This window comes from Phocoena sinus, chromosome 15 (assembly GCF_008692025.1).
Source record: "Phocoena sinus isolate mPhoSin1 chromosome 15, mPhoSin1.pri, whole genome shotgun sequence".
In the NCBI taxonomy this organism is placed as follows: Eukaryota; Metazoa; Chordata; class Mammalia; order Artiodactyla; family Phocoenidae; genus Phocoena; species Phocoena sinus.
Window position 1 is genome coordinate 21,741,074 of NC_045777.1, and position 25,562 is coordinate 21,766,635.

At 50.7% G+C, this 25,562-nt stretch overlaps 2 protein-coding genes across 2 annotated transcripts in view; one reads left to right on the top strand and one right to left on the bottom strand.

The window, feature by feature from the left end:
- Positions 1-21,131, top strand: part of TTI1 (TELO2 interacting protein 1) — an 86,212-nt gene extending 65,081 nt beyond the window's left edge. Inside the window, exon 12 of the transcript XR_004345852.1 lies at positions 21,098-21,131. The gene's annotated coding sequence lies outside the window, so the exon portion shown is untranslated. The remainder of the gene's footprint in view (positions 1-21,097) is intronic.
- VSTM2L (V-set and transmembrane domain containing 2 like) overlaps positions 10,201-25,562 on the bottom strand; it is a 34,056-nt gene continuing 18,694 nt past the window's right edge. Inside the window, exons 2-4 of the mRNA XM_032605762.1 lie at positions 22,354-22,523; positions 20,682-20,732; positions 10,201-11,573 (exon numbers count right to left, since the gene is read on the bottom strand). Of these exons, the coding sequence (XP_032461653.1) occupies positions 11,298-11,573; positions 20,682-20,732; positions 22,354-22,523 (497 nt within the window). The 3' untranslated portion in view covers positions 10,201-11,297. The remainder of the gene's footprint in view (positions 11,574-20,681; positions 20,733-22,353; positions 22,524-25,562) is intronic.

Below are 25,562 nucleotides of genomic sequence, written 5' to 3' on the forward strand. Positions count from 1 at the left end.
TTCACTTATTTACCTGGGAATTGTTTTTCTTTGTTTCTCTGGGCATCAGCCTCCCCCAAAGAAATCACTGCGCATTTCAAGGGTTGTCATGAGAATTAAATGTGATAATTCCTTAAAGCACTTGGCACACATTAGGCACTCAACAAAAACAGAGAGAGAGTTTGGGAGCCAGATGTGTGATACAGGTTTCAGAGTCTTGGTGACATAGGGTTCAACAGCATGAAAAAGCAGTTTGTAATTTGGGCTGCAATAATAAGAGCATGCTATTGGTATTGAGGGAGGTAATAGTTCTGCTCTGCTTAGCACTAGCCAGACCCCCGCCTTGAGTAGTGGTTTCATTTTTGAAAGCCATGTTTTTAAACGGACCTAGACCAGTGGTTCTCAAACTGTGGTCCCCAAGTGCAGCAGCAGCAGCAGCATCTGGGAATTTGTTAGAAAATGCAAATTATTGGGATCCACTCCAGCCCCACTGAATCTGAAACTCCAGGAGTGGGACCCAAGAAATTTGTGTTTTAACAACCTAATGCTGGGGCTTCCCTGCTGGCGCAGTGGTTAAGAATCCGCCTGCCAATGCAGGGGACACGGGTTCAAGCCCTGGTCCGGGAAGATCCCACATGCCACGGAGCAACTAAGCCCATGCGCCACAACAACTGAGCCTGCGCTCTAGAGCCCGTGAGCCACAACTACTGAGCCCACCTGCCACAACTACTGAAGCTCACGTGCCTAGAGCCCGTGCTCCACAACGAGAAGCCACCACAATGAGAAACCCACACACCGCAACGAAGAGTAGCCCCCGCTCGCCGCAACTAGAGAAAGACCGCGTGCAGCAACAAAGACCCAACGCAGCCAAAAATAAATTTAAAAATAAAATAAATAAATTTATTTTAAAAAACCTATGCTAACAAACATTATCATGATTCTGATGTACGCTAAAGTTTGAGAACCAGTGATCTGGATAGACATATGTGTTGGTGGTAGAAAAAGTCTCAAAACCATCTCACATGAGTCCAGTTGAAGGACCTGAAGATGTTCAGCCTTGAGGAAAGAAGATCTGACCAATCATAAGACTCAGATGGAACAAGGAGCTGACTTCTTTTCCATGTCACCCCACTGATTGTTAGGACCAAGTGTGGAAAGCATGGGGGAACAGAAATAGCATGGTGGATTAGAGAAAGTGCTCTTGTCTGCAAGTAAAAGAAAACTGACCTAATGGCCTAAATCTTAAGGAATTTATTGATTGATAACAGGAGTCTAGAAGTAGGGAGGTTCCTATCTGGCTAATTCACCAGATCAACCACATCCTCAAAAACCCAGGCCTCTCCCATCAGTGTTTTCTGCATCTCAAGTGGATCAGCTGCTCTTCACATGGCTGCCCAATGGTGGAAGAAATTCCCAGCTCACATGCTCAGACACTAAGAAGCAGAGGAAGAAAGTATGACTTCCTCGTGTCTCCTCTTAAGAAACCTTTCCCAAGAGGGACTCCACTCTCCCTCCAACAGATGTCCCATTGCGTCTCATTGTGAATGTGACACACTAGGTCACATGACACTTCCTAAGTAGTCTCCAGCTCGGATAATGGAATTGCCAGCATTGACTTAGACCAGGGTTTATTCACCTTTTCTGTGCCATGGGCCCATTTGGCAGTCCGGTGAAACCTAGGGACCCCTTCCCAGAATACTCTATTTAATTGCATAGAATAAAATGACCGGATTACAAAAGAAACCAACTATATCAAAAAAAAATTTTTTTAAGCGATACAGGAATAAACTTGCTTCTTTATTAGTGCACTAAATAACAAAATCTAGCGGCAGATCTAATAACAACCATAATTTTTAAGTAGTGATAAAGGTAAACAATGTTCTGAGATACCTGTAATAACTGTTTTGTGATATGAAAATATTTGTGATTTCCATTGGTGACAAAGTCACAAGTTACTGCTAATGGTACTGAGGTTTGTTACTTACGTTCGTAATAGAAGGAAATGATAAATTTCAGTTGGAGTTTAATGAAAAGAAAGACATAGTTTTTTTTTTCTTTTTTCCCAATGCATGATTGTGAATCCCATGCATTCCATCCACAGACCCTCGGTAGGGGTGGTCTGTGGACTTCATTAAAAGCCCATAGCTTAGATTAATTGCGATTCACACATTGAGTCTGGGAGTGGGCAGCTCTTTACTGAGACAAGTGGCTTCAAAGGAGTGTGGATATCTAAACTAAATCAGATTAACTCAAGCAAAAAAAGAAGTAAGAGTGTCAAGAGGGTGGGAGAGTAGGGTAGAGGAGGAGTGGGGTGAACTTGACTCCAGGGTCTGCTCTGTGTAGGGTCAGCAAGGGCTTCCTTCAGAGGGAGAACACTTCTCATCACTGGAGGAAGAGACCTTGTCAAGGGGACTCAGACATACTAGGATTCCTGCCAACCTTGGCATCTTACATACCGCCCCCACCCCCATTTTATTTACTTTTGTTTCTTGGTTGGTTTTCTTTAAACATCTGTATGCATTTCAAGGTACAGATATAAAACTTGCCTTTTACAAATATTCAGCCTACTGGAATATATCCCTTCTATCCCACTCCTTAGAAGTGACCACAGCTCTCAGCTTAATGGATGTCTTTTCAGACTACTTGCTATGCACATGTGATATCCCACCAGCTTACAAACTTTCTTGTGTTAGCAATGCAGAGTCCCAGGTCCTGCCCTCCCCCATGCTGGTCAATGAGAACAGCCTCAGTGTGCTAGATGCTGAGTTCACAGTGTCCCCTTCAATTCCCCAAAGACACTTGAGGTTCAGGGAGGGGAGGTGGCCCTCACACCACATAACTCAGAAGTGGCAGAGCTGAGATTTGAACCCATGTCTATCAGACCCCAAAGTGCATTCTCTAAATGCCATACCTGTTGGTTTGCAGAGCTGTACCTGATGGTCCAGTCATTTTTTTCCCTTTTTTTTTTTAAGGAGTGGGGTGGGCATATTCCTGGAACCTGGCTTGGATGGTGCCAACTTGAAATGGGCATTCACATTGAAGTGTTTGGGTGTCTCATCAATAAGACTTGAGTCTCCTAAATCATTCACAGGAGACTCGATGTATATTCAAAAGGCAGCATTGGAAAAAAAAAAAAAAAAAAAAAAAAGGCAGCATTGGAAACATGAGAAGCATTCACATTAAAGCTAAAAAGCAATGCAAAGATGTCCTCTATGAGTTCCATAATTTAACATTATCTTGGAGGAACTGGCCGATGCTGTTAGACAAGAGAAAAAAAAATAAAGCTTATATAGATCGGAAAGAAATGAGAAAGATAATCTTACTTGGGGAGATAAGTAATCAGATGAAAAACTATTATAAGCAATAAAAATTCAATAAGGTGGCTGGATACAAAAGTTAAAATACAGAAACTGATAGCACTCATGTTTATGCCAGCTGCATCTAGTTAGAAGACATACAGAAGAAAAGATTACATCACAATAGCAGCGACACAAGTGTTTTGGAATTAATTTTTTAAAATGCAAAGTCTATAGGAAGGAAACATCTAAATGCTCTCTTCTCCCTCAACATCTTATTATTAAAATTTTAAAACATACATAAAAGTTTAAATAATTATACAGAGAACACCCATATACCCACCACCTAGATTCTCCAATTAACATCTTTTGTATTTCACATGTATTACACATATCAGTCCATATATAATCCTTCTGTTCATTCAAAAATCCGTTATTTTTTAAGTACTCTTTTTAGAAGCACACAAAATAAGTCTCAGACAAAATGAGAGGGCATTACCAGGGAGGGGAGTGTTGAGATATGATAGGAAGGCATTGTCATAAAATGCAAGTTCTGGCTATGTTAATTTATGAGTTTTACTGATCCCAACTACAATAACAATCAAATTCTTTTTAACTAGAGAAGTTGATTCTAAAGTTCACATGGAAAAGCAAAGAAGAATCCAGGCAAGTTCTAGAAACAAAAATTAAACAGAAAGGGAAGTAGAAAACAGCCTTAGAATATGCTAAAATATGTTATAAAGCCATAACGATTGAAACAGTATAGTACTGACCCATGAATTGGGGAGGGGGGGTAGAAAAGAAAGTTGAGAAGTGGTCCATATATATGTGGGAGTTTGCAATATGATAATGATGACATTTCAAATCAGTGGAGGAAAAATAGTGATGAGATAAGCAATAGCTATCTAGAAAAAAATAAAATGGGAACCTTATCTCATACTTTGAAGCAATTTAAATCCCTGAAGAGTAAAATTTACATTTATAGAAATGAAACATAATACGGAAATGATAAAATAAGAGATTAATAGATATAAAGTACTTAACAATTTTTTAAAATTTACCTGCGAGAAAAAAATAAACACCAAAAACAAAGCCAAATGACAAACAAAAGACTGAGAAAAATATTTCAATTCATCTCACAAAGAACTCCTACAAATCAATAAGATTGACAACCAACAAACCAATAGAAAAATGGGCAAAGATTATGAGCTGTCAGTTCACAGAAAAGGGAGTACAAATAGTTCTTTTTCTTGTTTTGTTTTGTTTATTTATTTATTTAGGCTGTGTTGGGTCTTTGTTGCTGCATGTGGGCTTTCTCTAGTTGCAGCGAGCGGGGGCTACTCTTCATTTTGCAGTGCACGGGCTTCTCACTGTGGTGGCTTCTCTTGTTCTGGAGCTCGGGCTCTAGGCACACGGGCTTCAGTAGTTGTGGTGTGCAGGCTTCAGTAGTTGTGGCTCGCAGGCTCTAGAGCACAGGCTCAGTGGTTGTGGTGCACGGGCTTAGTTGCTCCGTGGCATGTGGGATCTTCCCGGATCAGAGTTCAAACCCGTGTCCCCTGCATTGGCAGACGGATGCTCGACCACTGTGCCACCAGGGAAGTCCCCAAATAGTTCTTAAATAAGCAAAACGATGCTCAGTTTCACTCATAAGAAAAGTGCAAATTGAAACCACCATGAGATCCCATTTTAGCCAACAGTTTGACCAGGATCAAAACATGAGAGTGGGGGAATCAGGAAACAGATTGCTCTCTCACAAACACAGCTTGCAGGAGTGTAAGTTGGTCCAACTTCTGTGGAGATCAATTTCGCAATATTTACCAAAATTAAAAATGCACAAACTCTTTGACTCAGCAATTCTAACTTCTAAATAACTATCCTACAGACATATTTGCACATGTACGTGCAGATTTATACTCTAGGAAATTCACAATAAACATTGTTTATGATAGCACAAGATTGAAAACAACCTCAGTGTTCATCACTAGGGGACTGGCTACATAAATCATGGCTCATCCATATAACGGGCTATTCTACAGCCAATAAACATGTGGAACCATCGCCAAGGTAGATTGTTAGGTGGAAAAAGCAAGATGCAGAACTGTGTATATCACACTATCATCTGGGTATTTAAACACATACAAACACACACACACACACACACACAAACACACACACTATAACGGGAAGGAGAGTTAAGAACTTCCTAATGGTAATTGCCTCCTGGAAGAACTGGGAAATGGTGGATGGGTGGGAACAGAATGTAATTCTCTATAAATACTCTTGAACTTTTAACATTAACTTATTCGAAAAAAAATTTTTTTTAAGATAGTCAAGGTTGCTTGAGGAGAGCAATTTGATAGAATATCTGGTGCTAGCAATTCCATGTTTAAGGATTTCCCACACACTCTGAAATACCCCAAGAGTGCCACGCTGTTCATAGAGCCATACTCAGATAATCATTACCTGTAATAGCAAATCATTAGAAATAACTTAGGTGTCCATCAGGAGGCAAGTGGGGAGGGTAATTGTGGCGCATCCTCTGCTGAAATGCTCTCCAGTTAGCAGCAAAACTGAGATAGGTCTATATGTGGCATGTGGTTAAGTGAAACAAACACCCACTTTTATAAAAAAGTACTTTTTTAAGTTATCTGTGTCTTTTTCTTTAAAGAATCATATAGTACAATATTTCTCCAACTATACTGCACTGGCCACCTCCATCAGAATCCAGTTGGACATATAGATTCCTGGGCTCCACTTTAGAATTACTGGGTCAGAATCTTTGGGGATAGAGCCCCAAACCTGAGCTGCTCACAAGCTGCCATGACTCAGATGGCCCCAGGATTAGGTGATGTGTGGGCCCCAAGAGGGCAGCGGGCCTCACCCATTTCCAGGGAGCCTGATGGGGCTCCTGAGTTCCTTCCCCCTTTCCCTGGACCAGGCCTCCGTTATCCCCTGCCCCAAGCTGGCTTCTTACTGAACTGCTGGGATGATTCTGCATGGTCCCTGCCCTTCTGGTTAGCTAATCATAAGCTAGTGCTTACTAGCGGCTCGGAGCACAGTCAGTCCTGCCCTGTGCTGGGAGGGTCCAGCCCCTGGGTTGAAACTTACTTGACCCTCTCTCACCTTCTGAAATGGGGCGTCCCTGCCTCACATTCTGAATCCTACGATGAAGGATCAAGAATAGGGGGTGGGGCAGGTGGGACTTCCCTGGTGGTCCAGTGGTTAAGACTCCATGCTCCCAGTGCAGCGGCCCTGAGTTCAATCCCTGGTCAGGGAACTAGATCCCACATGCCGCAACTAAAGATCCCACGTCACAACGAAGATCCCGCGTGAGACCCGGTGCAGCCAAATAAATATTAATTAAAAAAGAATGAGGGGGCAGAGGCCTGATCCTTGCTGTCAGTTTCCCCCATTCTCACCCAGCAGGGGATGGAAAGGGAGGTTCTGGGGTAGAGCTGAAAGGGGAGCCCTGTGAGGGTCCACACCTGAGGGCAGCTGGGCAGGCAGCGTGGGTAGGGTTTGGGTCAGAATTCAGGGCCTTGAAGACCAAGGGAGCTGGGGGGCTGGAGTCACTCAGAAGCATGAGAACTGCCAGGGGCACTAGCTGTAGATGTGGTTGCGTGTGGGTATGAAGGCCAAGAGGAGGCCTGCACATCTGAATTTAGAAAAACACCTCCCCTGGGTTATTCTTATACTGGGGGACAACTAACCTGGGGGTGTGAGGGGGGTTTTCTGAGCTTTCAGGGCAGGGCCTGGGGACCCCCTTTAAGAACTTCCCTCTCCCAGGTCTCCTGTTTCTCTGCTGCCCCCTGGCCCCACCCCCCAGGCTGCCACCTCCAGCTCTGCTCTGAGGTCAGCACACCTTGGCTTTGGCTTCCACATAAAAATCACAGCAATATTAATAGCGGCCAGAATTTTCCAAGTGCCTCCCATGTGCCTGCTGTGGGCATGTGGGCACTGGGCTGTCGTTAAGAGGGTCCCATTTCCCTCAACAGCTTTACTGAGATATGATTCACATCCCATTCAATTCACCCATGTAAAATGTACTATATTAACATTTCATTGGTTTTTTGTTTATTTACAGGTTGTGTAAATCAATTTTAGAACATCCCCGATGAATTTTAGAACATTTCCATCACCCCAAAAAGAACCACATACCCGCTAGTAGTCACTCCCCATTTTCCTTTCCCCCAGCCCTGGCAACCACCAGTCTGCTTTCTTTTTTTTTAAAGGAGGAGGGGTCTTTTTTAAAAATTCTATTTATTTTTAGCTGCTACCCTTCGTTGTGGTGCACGGTCTTCTCATTGCAGTGGCTTCCCTTGTTGCGGAGCACAGGCTCTAGGCATGCAGGCTTCAGTAGTTGTGGCACACGGGCTCAGTAGTTGTGGCGCACAGGCTTACTTGCTCTGTGGCATGTGGGATCTTCCCGGACCAGGGCTCGAACCCGTGTCCCCTGCATTGGCAGGCAGATTCTTAACCACTGTGCCACCAGGGAAATCCTGAGCTTTCTGTTTCTATAGATTTTTTTCTCTTCTAGACATTTCATATAAATGGAATCCTGCAATACATAACCTTTTGCATCTGGCTTCTTTCACTTAGAATAACGTTTTGATTATCCCTTAGAATAATCCACAGTATAGCATGTTATCAGTACTTCATTTTTTTTATTGCCAAATAATATTCCATTGTCTGGACACACATTTTATTCATCCACTCATCAGTTGATGAATATTTGGGTTGTTTCCACTTTGGGGCTGTTATTTATGAATAACACTGCTATAAGTGAGCATTCATGTACAAGTTTTTGTGTGGACATATGTTTTCAGTTCTCTTGGGTATATACCTAGGAGTGGAATTGCTGGGTCATATGGTAACTCTATGTTTAACATTCTGAGAAACTGCCAGACTGTTTTCCCAAGAGGCTGCATCATTTTATAATCCTACCAGCAGTGTATGAGGGTTCCAATTTCTCCACATCTTTGCCAACACTTGTTATTCTCTGTCTTTTTGATTCTTGCCATCTCAGTGTGTGCAAAGTAGTATTTCTTTATGATTTTGATTTGCATTTCCCTAGGAGCATTCCCATTTTACAGAAAAGGAAACTAAGGCTCAGAGAGATGAAGAGCTTTGCCCCGGGTCCTGAAACAAGGGTGGGCAGAGGCAGGATTCTAACCCAGACACTGTTCTTTCCCCTGAGCTGCATTCCTAATAGAGCAAGAAAAATCCCTCCAAGGAGGTGGGGACCCCTCTAAAGGGGGAGGGGACCGGAGATGAGACACAAGCCCTGGGGAGGGTGAAATGAGATCCTGTGGAGGCTTAGGATTTCCTGTGGAAAGTCTTTCACTAGTTCATAGGAGGTGCTCAAGACCTGTAAGTATTATTATCACTCTAGCATGAGCCTGTACCCTCCAGACCTTCCCAGAGGGACCTGGGCTTTTCAGAGTCTGCCTTGCATTTGGGCATTTCTAGAAGGGACCATGTTCATGGAATAAAGACTGGCTGCTGGCCTGAAAGGACCACAGGTCATAGACCATCCAGCCCAAGCATTCTGCAACCGGTCCAGAGCCCTGCCTGCTTCATAGCCTGGTTTATCCATGTCCTCATCCAGCCAGCCAGCCAGCCTCCAACCCACTCTTCTCTGAACTTCAGTTTCTTCATCTCAAAACAGGCTACATGCCTCCCTTTGGGGCTGCTGTGACGGTCAGCACAGTGCCTGGGACACACTTGGTGCTCAGCCAATGTCAGTCATCATTTCAACAGTTCCCAGTCCCTGCCCTTGAGGGAGGCTCACTCAGTCTGGCTGGCAGGGGAGCTCAGGGACAGGCAGATGCCCCAGGCTCAGTGTGGGTGATGCTCGTGATTTCTGTAGATGCACAAAGGAGGCACCAGCTAGCCATAGTGGCTACCGAGGCTTAACTGACATGCCCTCAGGCAGATTCTCAGCAGGACCACGGCGGTGGGACTCTAGGCTGGGATGAGCCAGGGAGAGTCCAGAGCCCAGGGCATAGTGGGAGCAGGGGCTCAGCTTGGCAGAGCAGGGTTCGATAGCTGTGACCTTGTGACCTTGGGTGAGCCACTTAACCTCTCTGAGCCCATTTCTTCAACTGTAGTATGGGGATGGTGATACCTGAGGAGGAAACGAGACCCCTAAAGTGCAGTGCCTAAACTCCAACCTAGCCAGTCCACCCTCATGCTCACGTGCTCGGGGCAGTGCTGTTCATTATCGTGCGCCCAGATAGGACCACAAACTTTTGTCAACAGTATAATGGATAAATAAGTTGATAAGTTGTACATAGTCATGCAGTAATAAAAATGGACAAATTACAGACACATGAAACAACATGGATGAATCTCACAAATACAGCAGTGCATTAAGGAATAGATATGGTATGATTCCATGCATATAAAGTTCAAAAAATGTAGACAAAACTCAACTATATTAAGATGATATACATATAGGTAGTAAACGTGTAAAAAGAACATTGAGAATGGGATGACCTTAAAAATCAGGGTGGTGGTGACCTCTAAGAGGGAGGGGGGTGATCTGGAAGGCATGGGCTGGGCAGAGGGTTCAGTTACGGGGTGCTGCTTAATAAGCTGGTAGCTCACCCCTACTTGCTTTATAATTTATTTATTCACAGAACAGTGTACACATATTTTATGCTCTCTTCTGTATGTGTAGTTATCTCAAAATCTGAGAATAATTCAAGTGCCTGGTAATTGGATTGGCCCTGGACAAAGGCTGGTTTTCCTTTGACTTCTTGTGCCCCCTCCAGTGCTTCTTCTGTGCTTGAGGGGCAGAGAGCAGGAGCGAGAAGATGCTGAGTGAGGCAGGGGTGTGGGCTGGCCAAGCCCTTCCCACCTGCCCCTCTCTGGTGGCGCTGCTCCCAGATACAAATGCCCCAGAAAGACACTGCCCAGAAGCTTTTTTAAATCGCTTTATTCAGGTTGGCCGGTAGTCACGGACTGGATCATGTGTACAGGGTAACCCACACACCCCTAGGCAAAGCCTCTCCCACGTCCCCTGACTCCATCGCTGAGGTGCGGCCAGAGGTTTGAGCCAGTTCTGAAGGGGTGTTGGGCCCAATAGAAATATTTACAAGTCACCAGGGGGTGGGTGCCCCCTGATCAGGAATTGTGAGGGGATTGGTATTGGGGGGCCCTCGGCTCCCAACAGCCCCAGGCCCTTGGGTGGATTTGGCATGGGTCCTGGGAGGCGGCTGGGACACTAGGAGCTGGCAGAGGGGGCTCCTGGAGAGCCTTGAAGCCCCTCGAAGGGGTCCTGCTGGTGCAGAACTCTGCATGGGGCCGTGGGGTCAGAAAGGAAAGGCCCTCCTTCCGACTTGCCATGTGAAGGGGCAGATTCCTGCCCCGGGGCGGGCAGGGAGCTGTTTCTTAGTATAAGGAGGCTGAACATGAAGGACCTACCTGGAGGCAGTGGGGTCTCCCTCTCCTCCCAGGGCCCCTGTAAGCCACCCTGGCAACTGGCCACAGCTCTCCTGGGGGCTCTGCTCCCAGTTCTTTGCCAGAGGAGAGGCCCCAGTTCTGCTCAGAAGATTCAAGTCCGAATTTGGGGAGAGGTCACTGTCCACACCTCCAGGTCCAAGCAGGGGATGGTTGGAAGGAGGGGGAGTGAGGCTGGGAGGCCCCGGCTTGGGACGGGATGGGGGACAAGCAAGCAAAGCGAAACACTGGACTCTACTGAAGCTGGTGACACAAGGGGGCAGCCCGGCCCCGGCCTGGTGCCCCACCCCAGCGTTCCGGGGCGGTTGTCCCCTCGGTGCCCGGGCCACCGTCTCTGAGCCAGGTCCCAGGGAGGGTCTGAAGGGGAAGGGTTGGGCGGGCCTTACATGCTGAGCCAAGGGGTGGTGGGAGGAGGGCCGACGTGGGGGCCACGGGCGGTCTCGGGATGGGGAGGCAGCTGGACCCGGGCAGTCCCGTCCCCAGCGGTCCAGCGGCTCCTCATGCACTCGGTACAGCCGTAGGGGCGCAGGGCGGGCCGGCGGCGGGCTGGGCATCAGTCTAGAGGCTGCAGGCCTCCTCATCCACCGAGCGCTTCCGCAGCTCCTTACCGGGCTTGGGGGGCGGCGGCGGGGCGGGCGCTGCGGGCGGGGCCTTGGGCAGGTGCAGGACGGAGTTCTCTCCCGGCTGCACCCGCAGGTAGGCCTTGACCTTGTGGTGCCGGGCCTTGCCGTCACTGAAGTCGATGACACGGCACTCATAGGTGCCTTCGTCCGTGGGCTTCACCCGCGACAGGCGCAGCTTGTGGGAGATGTTGCTGCCCACCACCTTGACCACCTGGGGGCGACAGAGAGACGGTGACCTGGCCACAGGAGCCGACTCCGTGGGTGGGGCCCCAGACACACTCCCAGGAGGGCACGAGGAGTTAACAGCAAAAGAGTAGAAGCAACTTCAATGGCCATCAACAGATCAGATAAATAGGCAGTAGTCAGTTCATTCAGTGAACTGTTGCACAGCAGTGAAAAAGAATGAGCTAGAACTAGGCGTGTTAGAGCTCAGGGACATGCAGGAAGTGAAAAGATCTCATTGCAAAACTCCTACATACAGTGTGATGCCATTTCTGGAAAGAAACACGGGAAAATACTCTACACTGGTTTTGATGACTTGTATGTGTGGAAGTTTGAAAACAGATGGGAGAGAACACAGTGGCCTCACAGCCATGGTTGTCTCTGGAGTGAAGCCCAGGGAAGGGCCGAGGACCTGGGGTAGACTGCAAAGTGAATTCTTAGCTTTGTTTCTCAAACAAACAAACAAATAAATAAATGCTGATCACAAATATATCAGGATGCTAACAACTGTTCACTTGGGGGGGAGCAAGAGAGTACATCTGTCTGTGTACTTTGGCTTTTTGCTTATTTATTTGATATGGTTTTTAAAATTTTACTTAAAATTAAAATGTAATTTATATAGAGTAAGGCACACACAGCTTAATGAAATTTTACTTGCGTGTACACCAGTGTGACCACCATCCAGAGCAAGGCATGGGACACTTACAACCCTCTGGAGCGCACCCTTGTGGCCCCTCCTTGTCAATACTCACCCCCGAGGGGTTACCCACTAGTCTGATTTCTATCAGCATAGATTAGTTTTCCCTGTTCTTGAACTCCTCCATGTGTGGCTTCTTTCACACAACATAATATCAGTGAGATTCCTTCATGTTGCACGGCTCAGTGTGTTCTTTTTTATTGCAGTGTAGTATTCCATCATATGGATATATCACAGTCTGTTTATCCAGTCCCTCTTGATGGACATTTGGGTAGTTTTCAGATTACAGCTCTTATGAATAAATCTGTCACAAACATAAAGCTACTGTGAGTTTTTTTTCAATTAAGAAAGAAAAGGACGGTCATGTAAGATAAATCGTTGGGGAAGCTGGGTGAAGGAGACAGGGGACTCTGTGATCTCTTTTTGCAACTTTCTATGAGTCTGCAATTCAAAATGAAAAGCTGGGGAAAAAAAGAGAACAGCTGGGCCTATAGAGTGGGGGTGGTGGTAATGGGAGGGGGCTTCCATCCTTCCTTGTCCCCTTATTTCTTACAACCAAAATGAGCCTTGTCCCACCTCCTGTAGCCCCTGCCCCACCTACACAGAACAGGGGAGAAAAGTCCTCAACCGCCAGCCATGGGCCCCCTGCCCAATGATTTCACCACCAGTTGGCACTGCAGGCTCGCCAGGGCCAGGATGGAGCTGAGTGGGATTCAGACCTGTGGCCCCAGTTCTGAGCCCATCTGGTCCCTCTCCCCTTGGGGTGGGGGGGCAATGGGGACAGACAACCAGCCTGCCTATTCTTGCCACACCCCAAATTCTGGAGGAGGACACCCCTGCCGATCACCCTTGCAGTGAGGAGGCCAGGATGAGGAAGAGGACGGTCTCTGAGGGAGTGCATTCACTGTGCGGCTGGGCACTCACGCACATGACTTCTAATCTGCTCCGGCTTCTCTGGCCCCTTCCTCCCAGATGCCAAGCTCCTTCTGGCCTCACAGCCTTCTGGTCTCTGCCTGGGTGCTGTCTCCTTGACTCCCATTCATTCTCAAACATCACCTCCTCCAAAAAGCCTTCAGTCACATCTCCCTGTCTATTTCCTTCCTAGCAGTCATCACAATTTGAGAACCATTTTGTTTACTTGATTTTTGTTTCTCTCTCTGGCTAAACTATAAACTCCACGAGGGCAGGGATGATACCTATTTTGTTCATCTTAGTGACCATCGCAGAGGCTGGTACCCTGCAAATAATAACGATAAAAACATTTGTTAAATGAATGGTCTCACTCTAGCTCCTTCTTTCTCCAAATGAAGTGGTACCCAGATATTACGCTTTTTGATTTTAGGTCATGTATATATGATCCTACCCACTTTACAGATAGTGAAGCTACGGCTCTGAAAGAAGCGACTTTCCCATGGGCACTGAGTCAGTGAACGGCAGAGCCGGGAACTGACCCCAGGCCTGAGTCCATGCACTCTAACCCTCCAAAGGCATGACAGAGGCCCACAGAGGGTCACGCAGAGCTGGCAGGGCCAAGGGGGGTTTCCCAGGCTCCAGAAGGGAAGAGAGCAGTGGGCAGCCACAAGGAACCTGGCCCGTCCTCCCTTATTCTGAGCCTTCCTGGCTGGTCGTCATCCCCCCACGAGGCAGGAAAGCATGGGCTTACGGCACGGCAGGAAGCAGGAGGTGGGACAGAGGCAGAACTTCCCACCTTCCCACCAGAGCAAGCAGCGGGAGACTCTTCCAGCTGCCCGCCTGGGCAGGGGACCCCTCCTCTCCGGTACCGGGGCTGGACCCAGCTGGAGGCCGTCAGCCCTGCTGATTCCATCACCTCTGGCCAAGGGCACGGAGAGGTCCTGCGGCCCTGCCAAGCTCTCAGGAGAGTTAGGAGATGCTGCTGCAAATGCACAGCGGGGAGTGAATTACCTCAACATCTGTTTCCCTCACGGATATTAATTATCCTTCATTTGTCAGCCCTACAAGGCGCTAATGGAGTAATAATGTGAAGGGTGGGAGCAGCGCTAGGGAGGGAGCACCGAGCCCAGCCCCCTCCTCCGCCCAGCCCCGGCCCAGAGGCCAAGGCCTGGGCACCAGCTCCCTCCTGCCCTGTCGCCCCTGTGTGGCCTCCCCCCTCAGGGAGGAGGAGGGAGACAGGGAGCACAGCAGACAGTGCTGGGAGGCTGATTCTGACCCTGACAAGTCACCAGCACCCTGGCCTCGGTTTTCTTGGGCTAGATCCATCCATCCATACATCCAGCTGACGATTAGCGAGCGCCCACTCCGAGCTGGGCGCTGGGGATACCGCTGTGAATCAGCCAGACCCCAGCAACATCCGCGCGGGCTCCAGGTCTAACGGAAAACCCAGACCTCACACCCGCAACCGAGCACCCTGGGGAGCTGGTTTCCAACAGGACGAAGGGAGAGGACACACATCAGAGGCTGCTCCCTCCCAGCCCCAGGGGTCTGCGCCTTTAAGCACCATCCGGAGAAGGCAAGTAATAAAAACAGTAACGGTATTGCTGGTAGCTAGTGTTTATGGAGCGCTTGATCCCTGTGAAATGATGCGCTAAATAGTCTACACCTTATTTAAACCTCATAATAACCCCATGATGTAGGCACTGCTGGGATACCCACTGTATGGGTCAGAAAACGGAGGCTCGGAGAGGTGAAGTGATTTGCCCAAGGCCACCCAGCTGGTGACAGAGACTAGGCCTTAACCACATCTCTGGGGAGCCTCCCGGAACCAGTAAACCACAGGTCTTTCTACCCCTTCCCCCGTCATTCCATAGGCTCCCAGCCCTCCATGTCTTGGGGGAGCCCAGTCCCGCCTCAGAAGCATCTCCTGTGGGAGGGGGCCCATCATCCTACCCAGGCTTGTTGTGGGTGGTGGAGCAGCCTGTTGGATTTCAACATTCACAGACTGGGCAGAAAAATCCTGCGGCCCAGGCCTCCAACACAGCCGGAGAGGCTATGAGGGGAAGAGACCCCCAGGCGGCAGCCTGGCTGTAAACCGTAATCACCTCGGCACAGGCATCGACAGGCCTTAGCAGTGCAATTAAGCACCTAATTATGCTGAAAGAGGCAAGGCCAGTCCACACCAGGACCAAGCTCAGCCTCCTCCCTGCTTGCCCACGGCCCAGGCCCTTCTGGACACGGCAGGAGCCCACAGACCATCAGGTGGGCAGGCTGGGATCTTTCTCCCGAGCTGAGCCAGGAAGAATGGGTGATGCTAATTTGCGACCATGGTGCCAGACCTTTCCTCCACGTGGTCTCAGCCTCAGAGTGACGTGGTGGCCCTGGGAAGGTGCTGGGTGGGGAAGAGGAGTCAGTGGGCCCCTGCCCCAGGCCAGGGCTTGCCCTGATCTCCGCCACTCCTGTGCCTCCGTCAGCGACACCCAGCCGCCAGCCCCTTGGCATGTCCAGAACCCAACCCAGAGTCTCCCCAAATCTGGGCCCCAGAAGGCTTCACCCATTCCAGCTAGACCTTCCCAAGTCGTCATCCCCACTGCTCCTTTCACACTCTGGCACAATCCATCTCTGAATCCCACTGACCTTCCCTCTAAACATCACTGGGCCCCCTCCCCTTCTCTCCAGAATCCAGATCCCCAGGCACCGGCCAGGACATCGCAGCCTCCTCCAGGGTCTCCCCAAAGCCACTCTGGCTCCTTCCAATCCGTCTTCCCGTGACAGCCAGACAGATCTTCCCAAAACGCCCCCAACTGAGGACGCTTCCTTTGATGGCTCCCAGCAGTGGCTGCTGGGGGGACCTTTGGGGTCTCATCCCCATCTTTCCCTCAGCCACAACAGCCTCCTGCAGTTCCTCCAACACACACACCCAGAGGAGTTCCCCCTACTTCTAGTCAACCTCTCTACACTTCAGTGTTCACTTCACCTCACTCCACCTCCTCCAGGGAGCTCTCCAGACCCACCAGACTAGGTCAGGTCCTCTGTTATTGGCTGCGCTCCTTCTCATTTTGATGGTCATAGTTGTAATTTTACTTTTTATCATGAGGGATTATTGGATTAACATCCATCCCCCACAGTGACTGGGAGTACCGTGAGAGCAGGGACTGGGAGTGTGTGACCGCGGCCTTCACAGAGGAATCTTTTCAGTCCCAGCCAGAGGCCGCCTGCTCTATGGATGTCTCAAGGGATTTCCAAGATGGATGGAGTGATTTTTGACTCCACATGAATCTTGCCTCCCTTTCAGACTTCAGAGTTCCATGCCCTTTGTATATTGTGGATCACGGCAGGAATTTCAAGAAAATACAGAAACGTCTACTGCAGAAAATAAAGTCATAATATACCATGACCTGCCGCTTGGCCTGTTAATCCTTAGTGAAGGATGCAGACCTCATGTGCTGCTCCAGTGGTCCCAGCCCCCATCCCCCACACCAGAAAAGATGCGGTATCCATATGTGTATCATATCTGTGGGGCAGCCAAGCGGGGTAAACAGGGGCTTGACCTATAGGGTCAAGATTGATCTGACCAATGAAGCTGCCTTTTAACCATTTATGGAGATTTGGGGACAGGGGGCTGCAGTATGCTTCCTGAGGCCACTTTGGATGTACCTGACTTTTGGGGCTTAGCTGGAGAGGAGGCGGGGCTTAGGATAAGTGGGCTGGAGCACGAGGCCACACGTATATGGAGACCCAGGCTGCCCACGGCTATTTTGGACTGAAACAGGTTACATGAACTGAATCTACAGCACAAATGACTTTGGTTAGACCAAAGGAGGAACTAACAGTAATGAAGGCAGGTAAGCCCCCTGGGAAAAAAGGTGTGTGGAGAATTTCACCTTATTTTACAACTAGGAAGTCGGGGGCCATCTCAACTTGCAAAACGGGTTAAGGGGAAATTAACCTAAATTCCAAAAGACAGAACTTCAGTTAGGTCAAAAGAAAAGTTTCCAGAACTTGAAAATGGACATAGCAAAATTTACCTGAGCCACAGGAATAAGGCCCTGATGGTAGAATCCTCAGCATATACAAGCTCCCAAGGGAGAAACTTTTAAGGCCAGGGGGTCCTTTCCCAGGCCCCAAGTTAAATGAGATAATTCATGTAAAGTACTCATCATGGTTCCTGACATATGGCGGGCACTCAATAAACGTTAGCTGCTTTATCATTACTATTATTATGATTACCATCGTCATCATCACAGATGCCTGTCCTCCCATATAAATGATCTCTCTGAGCTCTTTTCATTCCCTCCCATTTCCTGTAGAGAAGCTGGGCCTCCTTTCCCTGCTCCACACATGCTAGGAATAGGAGTCACGTGATTCGAATACTCATATTAAGTTTCTACTCTACTACCCACTGTCATTCACATGGCCAAATCCGGAGGAATTTCACAGTTGCCAGAGTGTTTTCATATATTCATTAGACAGCTGTGAAGGGGGGAAAGAGAGGCCCAGGGGACTGGCAGAGCTGGACCAGGACTCAGGTCCTGTGACATTCAGGGCTGGCTCCACTGTGTCCTCACTGTCGCACCCCCGCACTCAGCACTGCCATATCTCAACCTGCCTAGGGCCACCATGGCGGCCCCAATGGGATACAGAGCCCATCATGGAGCCCTGCCCACACCAAACTCCCAGAAACTCACTGTACTTCCTCCTCCGAACCTGAGGCCCCCCAGGTGCTGACGCTACCAGCGGGGAGACTGAGCCGTTTGGTTTTCACAGTTTTTCAAAAATCAAATTAGGTCCCAACAGTTAAAAGTTGGGAGATTATTCCATGGAACTCGGGATTTTTAGGTGACATGGGGCTATGGGGCCGGAATTCCTGCCTGGCTCATCTAGCTCCTACAGATACAGGGCCTGCGGTCCCCAGGTCCCATAGTTTCACACAAGCCCCTTCATGGCTGCACGTCCCCTGTACACATCCATGCACAGGCATGATGCACATAGTGTTGGCATGTCCGTTTATCAAAATCTGTGTCTGGGGGCTTCCCTGGTGGCGCAGTGGTTGAGAGTCCGCCTGCCGATGCAGGGGACGCGGGTTCGTGCCCCGGTCCGGGAAGATCCCACATGCCACGGAGCGGCTGGGCCCGTGAGCCGTGACCGCTGAGCCTGCGCGTCCGGAGCCTGTGTTCCGCAATGGGAGAGGCCGCAACAGTGAGAGGCCCGCGTACCGCAAAAAAAAAAAAAAAAAAAAAAAATCTGTGTCTGGCTTTACACTGCCACTGGCCTGGGGGTGTGTGGGTACGTGTGAAAGTCACCTGATAAACATTTATTGAGCACTAACTACCTGCCAGGCGCTGTGCCAGGCTCTGGAAATGTACCAGTCAATCAGGCAAGCACAGTCCCAGCCCCACTGTCTCCGGGGAAGACAGGCCTGAGACAAATGCTCACAGGCATGGATAAGTGCAGACAGAAATGCAGCCAGCAGGGAGAAGGGAGGGATGCCGGCTGAGTTCCAGGGTCCAGGGAGGCTTGCTGAGCTGAGCTCTGAAGGAAGAGAGAGGAACAGTTTTCTAGGCAGAGGGACTGGCCTGTGCAAAGGCCCAGAGGTGGAAGGAATGGGAGGCTGGAAGGCAGCGGGTGGAAGTGGGCAGTGTGAGCCGGGTCAAGCGAGGTGAGATAGCCCAGAGGGTGAGCAGAGCAAGTTGCACAGAACCTCGAAGCCCGCAGAGAAAAGTCTGTGCCTTCTCCTAAGCTGCAGGAAACCGGGGTGTGCCTCTGCTTACAGGTGTCCACTAACTGCGCGTCTGTGTATTTAAGAACGGTCACGTGCAAGACGCTGTCTGCACAAGGAACTGGGTCTGTGCTTGTCTGTGAGTTTCCTAGCCAGAGCCCCAGAGCCCCAGAGCCCCCGCTGGTGCAAGAATCGCCGGGGCTAGGATGGGGTGGGGGGGATTGCACAGTCACGCTGAGCACATTTATTTTATTTAACTAGTTAGCACCTTCGCATTCCCCTCACGTGGGGCCCAACAGCCTTGAATTCTAATCCTCTAAGTCAATTAGATTATTCTCTCCTGTGCCTGAGACGCTCCTTAAACCCCAAACAAAATCATCGGCGAGAGAGTTGCCATGAACGGGGTATATTAATACACACACAGATTTCTACCTTCCTGGGCTTAACTGATGGGTGTTTGGGCAAGAAATGGGGTATTACGTATGGGTGTGCCCTTGGCAGAGAGTGAGGGTTAGGGTGAGGGCTAGGGATTTAGAGAGGGTGGACCAGCAGCTGCCCTGAGCTGGAAATGGCTCAAATTTCCAGATCGCAACTCAGAAAGGCCCCGGGGCAGACTGCACAAATGATGCTTCGAAGGTCCTTGTCTGTCATCTGCCTACCTCCTGCTTGAGCTTCTGTGGGAGCCTCCCTCCTGGCCTCCCTGCCTCCATTCTGCCACCTCCAGTGCCTGGCACAGCACCTCATGCCTCCCAATGCCCACTCTTTACACTGTGACTTCCGCTCAGGGAGCTCCTCTGCATCTAACTGGTCTTGGGGTCCCGAGCTCCCCCGCAGGTCCTTGAAGGACTTCAGAAGGAGCAACAGAAAAGAGTGATTTTGGAGGTCACTCCCACACATGCACATTCATACCCCGGCGGGCACCTGCATCTTCTATGTGTCCAGTGGACTTCTAACCTCCTGCCAGGCTGACCACATGCCCCGTGCACAAACCCAACCTGGTCCCATGGCCACATGTGTCACCAGGCCGGTCCCCTCTACACAGTCTCTTTTCTCGATCCTGCCTGCCTCTTCCAGGCCCTGCTTTGGGTGCCCTCCTCTACAAAAACTGTCAATCCCTGAGTCCCCTGGGTGCCCCACCTCACTGGGCTCCAGCATAGCCTGAAGACAAAAAGCTGGAGGCAGCTCAGCCAAGTCACGACCTCCAGCAAGGCTTTGACCCCTCTAAGCCTCAGTTGCCTCACCTGTAAAATGGGTGAAAGCTTGCCCTTCCCCATAGAGATGGAGCAACGATAAAATGAGTCAATGCATTAGAAGGCCCGGCCAGTCTTGAAATCCTTCAGCTGTAGTCCCCCTGTCCTGCCTCACATCTGGAGCCAGATGACCCAAGTGACCATGAGATGCCACAGCAGTCATTCGTGATGGGCCAAAAAAAGCCGGCTCAGTCTCATTATACCCTGTTGGTTCCCCAAATAAAAAATGCTGCTGAGACAGACATGAAGCATCAGGGATGCACACAGCCTTGGCCCCAACAGGAGAGAATGCGTCTTCTCTCCCCCTGTCATTTGTTTGTGCCTGTCATTCAATGAACTTGAAAAACCTCTGGCTTTTAAAAAACAGAGCCAGGCCAATTTTTCCCCCTTCTTTTTTCCTTCTCCTCCATCTTCTTGCCCAAGTTCCCTGCTGAACTGGATTTTTTTTTTTTTTTTTTTTTTTAATTACAGCTGTGTCCTCCATTAGAGCCCTTGTGAGAAGTCATTACCAAAACTCACACTTATTTTGGTCTCGTCCTTCCCTGCGTCTTCCTGCTGAGATGCTTTTAGCTGTTGGGAGCGGGAGGGTGGAGAAAACAGAGACAATGTGTTAGGATCACGGGGTGGGGATACGAGCAATGGCTAAGATTCTCGTAACCGCAAGCGATGCACTGAGGACTACGGGTCTAGAGGTTGGGGTCCTTCAGCTCTATGTCCACTCAGGGCATGGAGGTGAGTCAGAGCAAAGGAAGATAAAGGAGGTGCCTATAAAACTGACTGTGCATGTGCTACACATTCTGATATATACGGTATTTAGAGATATACAGGGAGGGTACGTGTGAACAGGCAAAAACGGTATTCGGGCTTGGTGTGTCTGTAGGAGTGTCTGTCTGTACACTTGCATCTCTCTATCTGTGAATGTGTTGTGTTTTCAGGAGTGTTTGCAGCAGACGCTGTCGGAGCCCTGCCCACATACTATCCCCCCCCCCGCCCCCCCCCCCCCCCCCCCCCCCCCCGGCAAGCTGACCCCAGAGGCATCCAACTACAAAGCCTGCAACTCTTTGCCTAAGGGCTTTCTCTGACCTCTGGAGTCCTCTGAGCCTGTGTGCTGGGGGGTTGACACCTCCAGGAGCTAGGTGAGTTTAATATATATTTGTGAATATGTTAGAGGCCATTTCATGAAACATGCAAGAATGTGTGAGCATGCCCGTATGTGCATACGAAGGTGCGTCATGTAAGTGCTCATAAGTGAACAGGTGGGCAGACACATATGTGTTTGCATAACATTTACATATACACAAGCGTAAGAATGAGAGTGTCTTAGTTTGTTCCCCCAGAAGCAGACCCTAAGACAAAGATTCAGGTGCAAGTGGTTTATTTGGTAGGTGATCCCAGGAAACATCAGGAGAGGAATGAGTGAGTGAGACAAAAGAGGGAAGGAAGTCAATGATGGGTATGTCATCAAGCCAGTTACCCCCCTGGGCAACTGGAACTTACTCCCACTGGGCACCTGGGGGAAAGGGATGCTCTTCAGTTATCCCAACCGAGGAGCAAGGGAGCTGGGGTATTTACCCTCCAACTCCCGTCAGTCATTGATAGGGCGCTCCTCCAGCCTGCCTTGCTGGCCAGCAGGCTCTGTTGTCCAGAGAAAACCCTCAGCAGTGTTGGCAGCGGGACTGGTGGCAGGGGATGGTGCTTACCCGGCACGTGGGCGGGGACACCAATAGCGTCTGCACTCCGCCACCCCCTCCCCCCGCTCCCCGCCGCAGGCTGGCACAGTGTGTGCGTGGGAGCGTGTACGGGTGCAGAGGTGAACGTGTGTGCCGTGACTGGGCGGCCTCGTGTGCCTGCACGTATGTGGAAAGGCATGCATGTACACGTGTGTGTGACAGCTTCTGTCCCTCTGGCCTGCTTCCCCACCTGTACACGAAGGGAGGGACTCTACTCCTTGGAAGGCCCTTCTTACTGGGCCCATCCCAAGTGCTCAGCCTGGCTCCGCCCCCTGCCCCTCCCCACAAACAGGCCTCCGTTCCGGGAAAAAGGGAAGGAGACAGCTGGGGGCTTCAGAGGACGAACATAGCCGGGGCCCACGCCCCTCCGAGGAGATGAGGGGCAGAGACACACTCCTCCCCGGGGGTGGGTGGGCCAGGGCTCTCCCAGCCCCACTCGGAAGTCTCCCCAGGGGCGGTACCTGGTTCGAGGCCCATCCCTGCTTGTCCGTCCAGTCCCTGTGGCTCCGCACGTACCACCACTGGATCTCCAGCGAGTAGGAGGGGGAGCCGCTCCCGCGGAAGGAGCAGGCCATCTCCACGTCCTCGCCCGTCCGCGCCGTCATGTCGTGGGGCGTCTCTGTGAACAGGGCTGTGCGGAGAAACCGGGGGAGGGGTGGCCGGGGCTCAGGAAACGGCGGGGACGGCGGCCCGGGGCTGGTGCGGGGGCTGGAGCTGAGAGAGAGGGAGCGGCCGCGCCTGCGGGCGGGTGTGGCCTGGCTGCAGGTGGGGCACCTAGACGAGCTCCGCGAGGCTGCGCAGAGGCCTGTGCGGCGGCAGCTGGCCAGACCTGGGGATGAAGGCGTAGGCCCGGGGCCCCGAAGGCCCCACACAGCTGGGCCTTGATCCCGGAGCCCGCGGGCACCAGATTCTCGGGAAGGGAGCGATGGATCCGAGGAGGGCTTGGTTGGAAGGTGTGAGCAAGGAGGCCAGGGAGGAAGCTGCTGTTTTCATCAGTTCTTACCCGATTTCTCCAGTTGCCCCCATCCTGGATCATTCCCCACCCCAGGGCACAGCGTTCAGCACCGTCTTTGCAAAACCAAATCAGCCCTACCCCCCGCCGGCCCCCTTCCTCGGGTCCCCTCTGCACCAGGTTGGGGGGCAAGCCCTGCCCACTTCCCCCTGGTCTCCATTCTGTCCTGTAAACATGCCTCACTTTCTCACCTCACTTTTGCCCTCGCTGTTCCCAATGCCTGGAATGTTCTTCCCCTGGTCCCTCTTCGTCCAGCAAGTCACTCAAAGCTCAGCTGAAACTTGGTCCCCTCAGAGAGGCCTTCCCTGACCACGTGGGTAGGTTCCCCTCAACCCCCCACCTCCCACCTGCCTGGGGAATGGTCACGGTCTTGTATCGGTTCACTGCCTGCACTGCCTGTGCAAGCTGCATGAGAACAGGGACCAGCTCTCCTGTGGCTACACATCTCCTGGCACCTCGTAGGTGTGATATATCCTCCATTCTCTCAAGAGCCCCAGGAGGCGGTGGGAGACACATGTGCCTCCCATCCCTCCAACAGGGTCCAGCTCGCCCACCAAATCCCAGAGCAGGTGGTACCTGGGACCCAGCAGGAGCCCCACCCACTGCCATGCCCACCAGGCTGGCAGGTAAGAGAAAACAAATCCCCGCTCAGTGCGGCCCAGCACCGCTCCCCACCATATGTTCTGACACTCATCTCTCCAAACAAATACTGTCCTGAGATGTAATTAGAATCCTTTCATCTTCTCAGGAGAGATTTTCTCACCCTGGAAAGACACCTGGCAACAGGCAGGTCACCCAGGGAATGCTGCATCCATCAGTGCCCCCATCCCATGCCCACCTTGCTGCTGCAGCCCGCCAGACACCCCGACCCAGCGGGCAGACAAGCCCACCTTGCAGCCCCGGTGGTCCCTCAAGGCACCGCTCAGCTCAGGGCAGGAGGAGGACAGAGTCTGACTGGGGGCGGGGGTCCTGCTCTGGGGCCACCTCCCTCCACCCCCTCCCCATGATCCCGAGGGCTTTGGGAGGTTCAGGATTGATAAGTTGCTTTTTCTGCTCTGCACACAGGGTTTCCAAGTGGAGCCTGACTCCAGCAACGAGTCTCTGGGCTAAGAGAAAGTCTGTGACATCCCTGACCTCCAGGGTCATGCGTTCAGGCTGCCCACATCCTCTGAGGTTCGGGAGGGACTGGCCGCTGTTGCATAACAAGGCCCATTTAATAAGAATGGGTGTTGTTGGAGTTACTGAACACAAGCCAGGCGTGGTGTGCGGTCAGCTGAGAGCTGGGCAGCAGGCTCCTGGAAGAAGGTACCCGCCCACCCGCCTCTGCCTTCCAGGTGCCCAGGCCCCAAGCTGTAGAGTTGCCCTTGCCTCCCTCGTTCTTCCTCTTACACCCCCTTTCGACCTCTGGGGAATCCCATGGGTTCTGCCTCCAGAACATCTCCTGAACCTGGTCCCTTCTGCCCACTCCGACTGCCCCACGCTGGGCCAGCCGTCACCACCTCTCACCCGTAACAGTGGGGGAGCCTCCTCACTGACCTCCCTGCCCGCTCCCCGACAAATTATTTTCAACACAGCAGCCAGAGGTAATTTGGCAAAACACAGATCAATCCCTGTCTTTTCTGTCCTCAAGCTACTTTTCCACTTGCTCATTCCATTCCTGACACGATGGCCTCCTTGCTGCTTCTCCAACGTTCCAGCTGAGATCCTACCTCAGGGCCTTTGCGCGTGCTGTTCCCTCTGCCTAGAAGGCTCTTCCCCCAGATTCTCACATGGCTCCCTCCTTCCCCTGCTTCAGGACTCTGCTCAAATGTCACCTCCTCAGCAAGGCCTACCCTGACCACCTCACTTAAAACTGCATCCCTGGGAATTCCCTGGCAGTCCAATGGTTAGGACTCGGGCGCATTCACTGCAAGGGCCCGGGTTCGATCCCTGGTTGGGGAAATAAGATCCCACAAGCCGCACGGCCAAAATAAACAAATAAATAAAATTTTTTAAAATGAAAATTGCAAAATTGAATTCGTATTTAAAACAAAAAACTGCATCCCTTGCCCCAACCCAGTGCTTCAAATCCCTCTTCCCTTCCCACATACTAATAGTGCTGTCCACTAGAACGTTCTGTGACAAGGAAAATGTTCTATATCTGAGCTAATACAGTAGCCACCAGCCACATGTATCTATTGAGCATCTGAAATATGACCAGTGTGAATGAGGAACTGATTTTTAAGTTTTATTCCCTTTAAATTCATTTAAATTTAAATGTAAATGGTCACTTGTAGGTAACGGCTACTGTATTGGACAGCACAGCTAATATTTATGTTTATGGTCTGCTTTCCCTTCCAGGAGGCAGGGGCGGTGCCTGTCTTGTCTACTGATATATCCCCAGCTTGGCACATAGTAGGTGCTCAATAAATACTTCTTGAATAAACAAATGAGCAGACCTGGCTGGTCAGTGGTGGAGCAGTGTCCACAGGCAGGAGGGGCCCTGTCCGAGGGTCCCAGGCCAGGCTCAGCCCTCCATGCCTGCTCTGATGCTGACTTGCCAACTCAAGCAGGACTGAAGGGGGCCGCCGAGGACCGAGCCACCAGGAGGGCTGGGAGGTGATCAGAGCGAGCCATTGGCCCCCGGTTCTGGGACAGCCAGATTCAGCTTTGATCCGG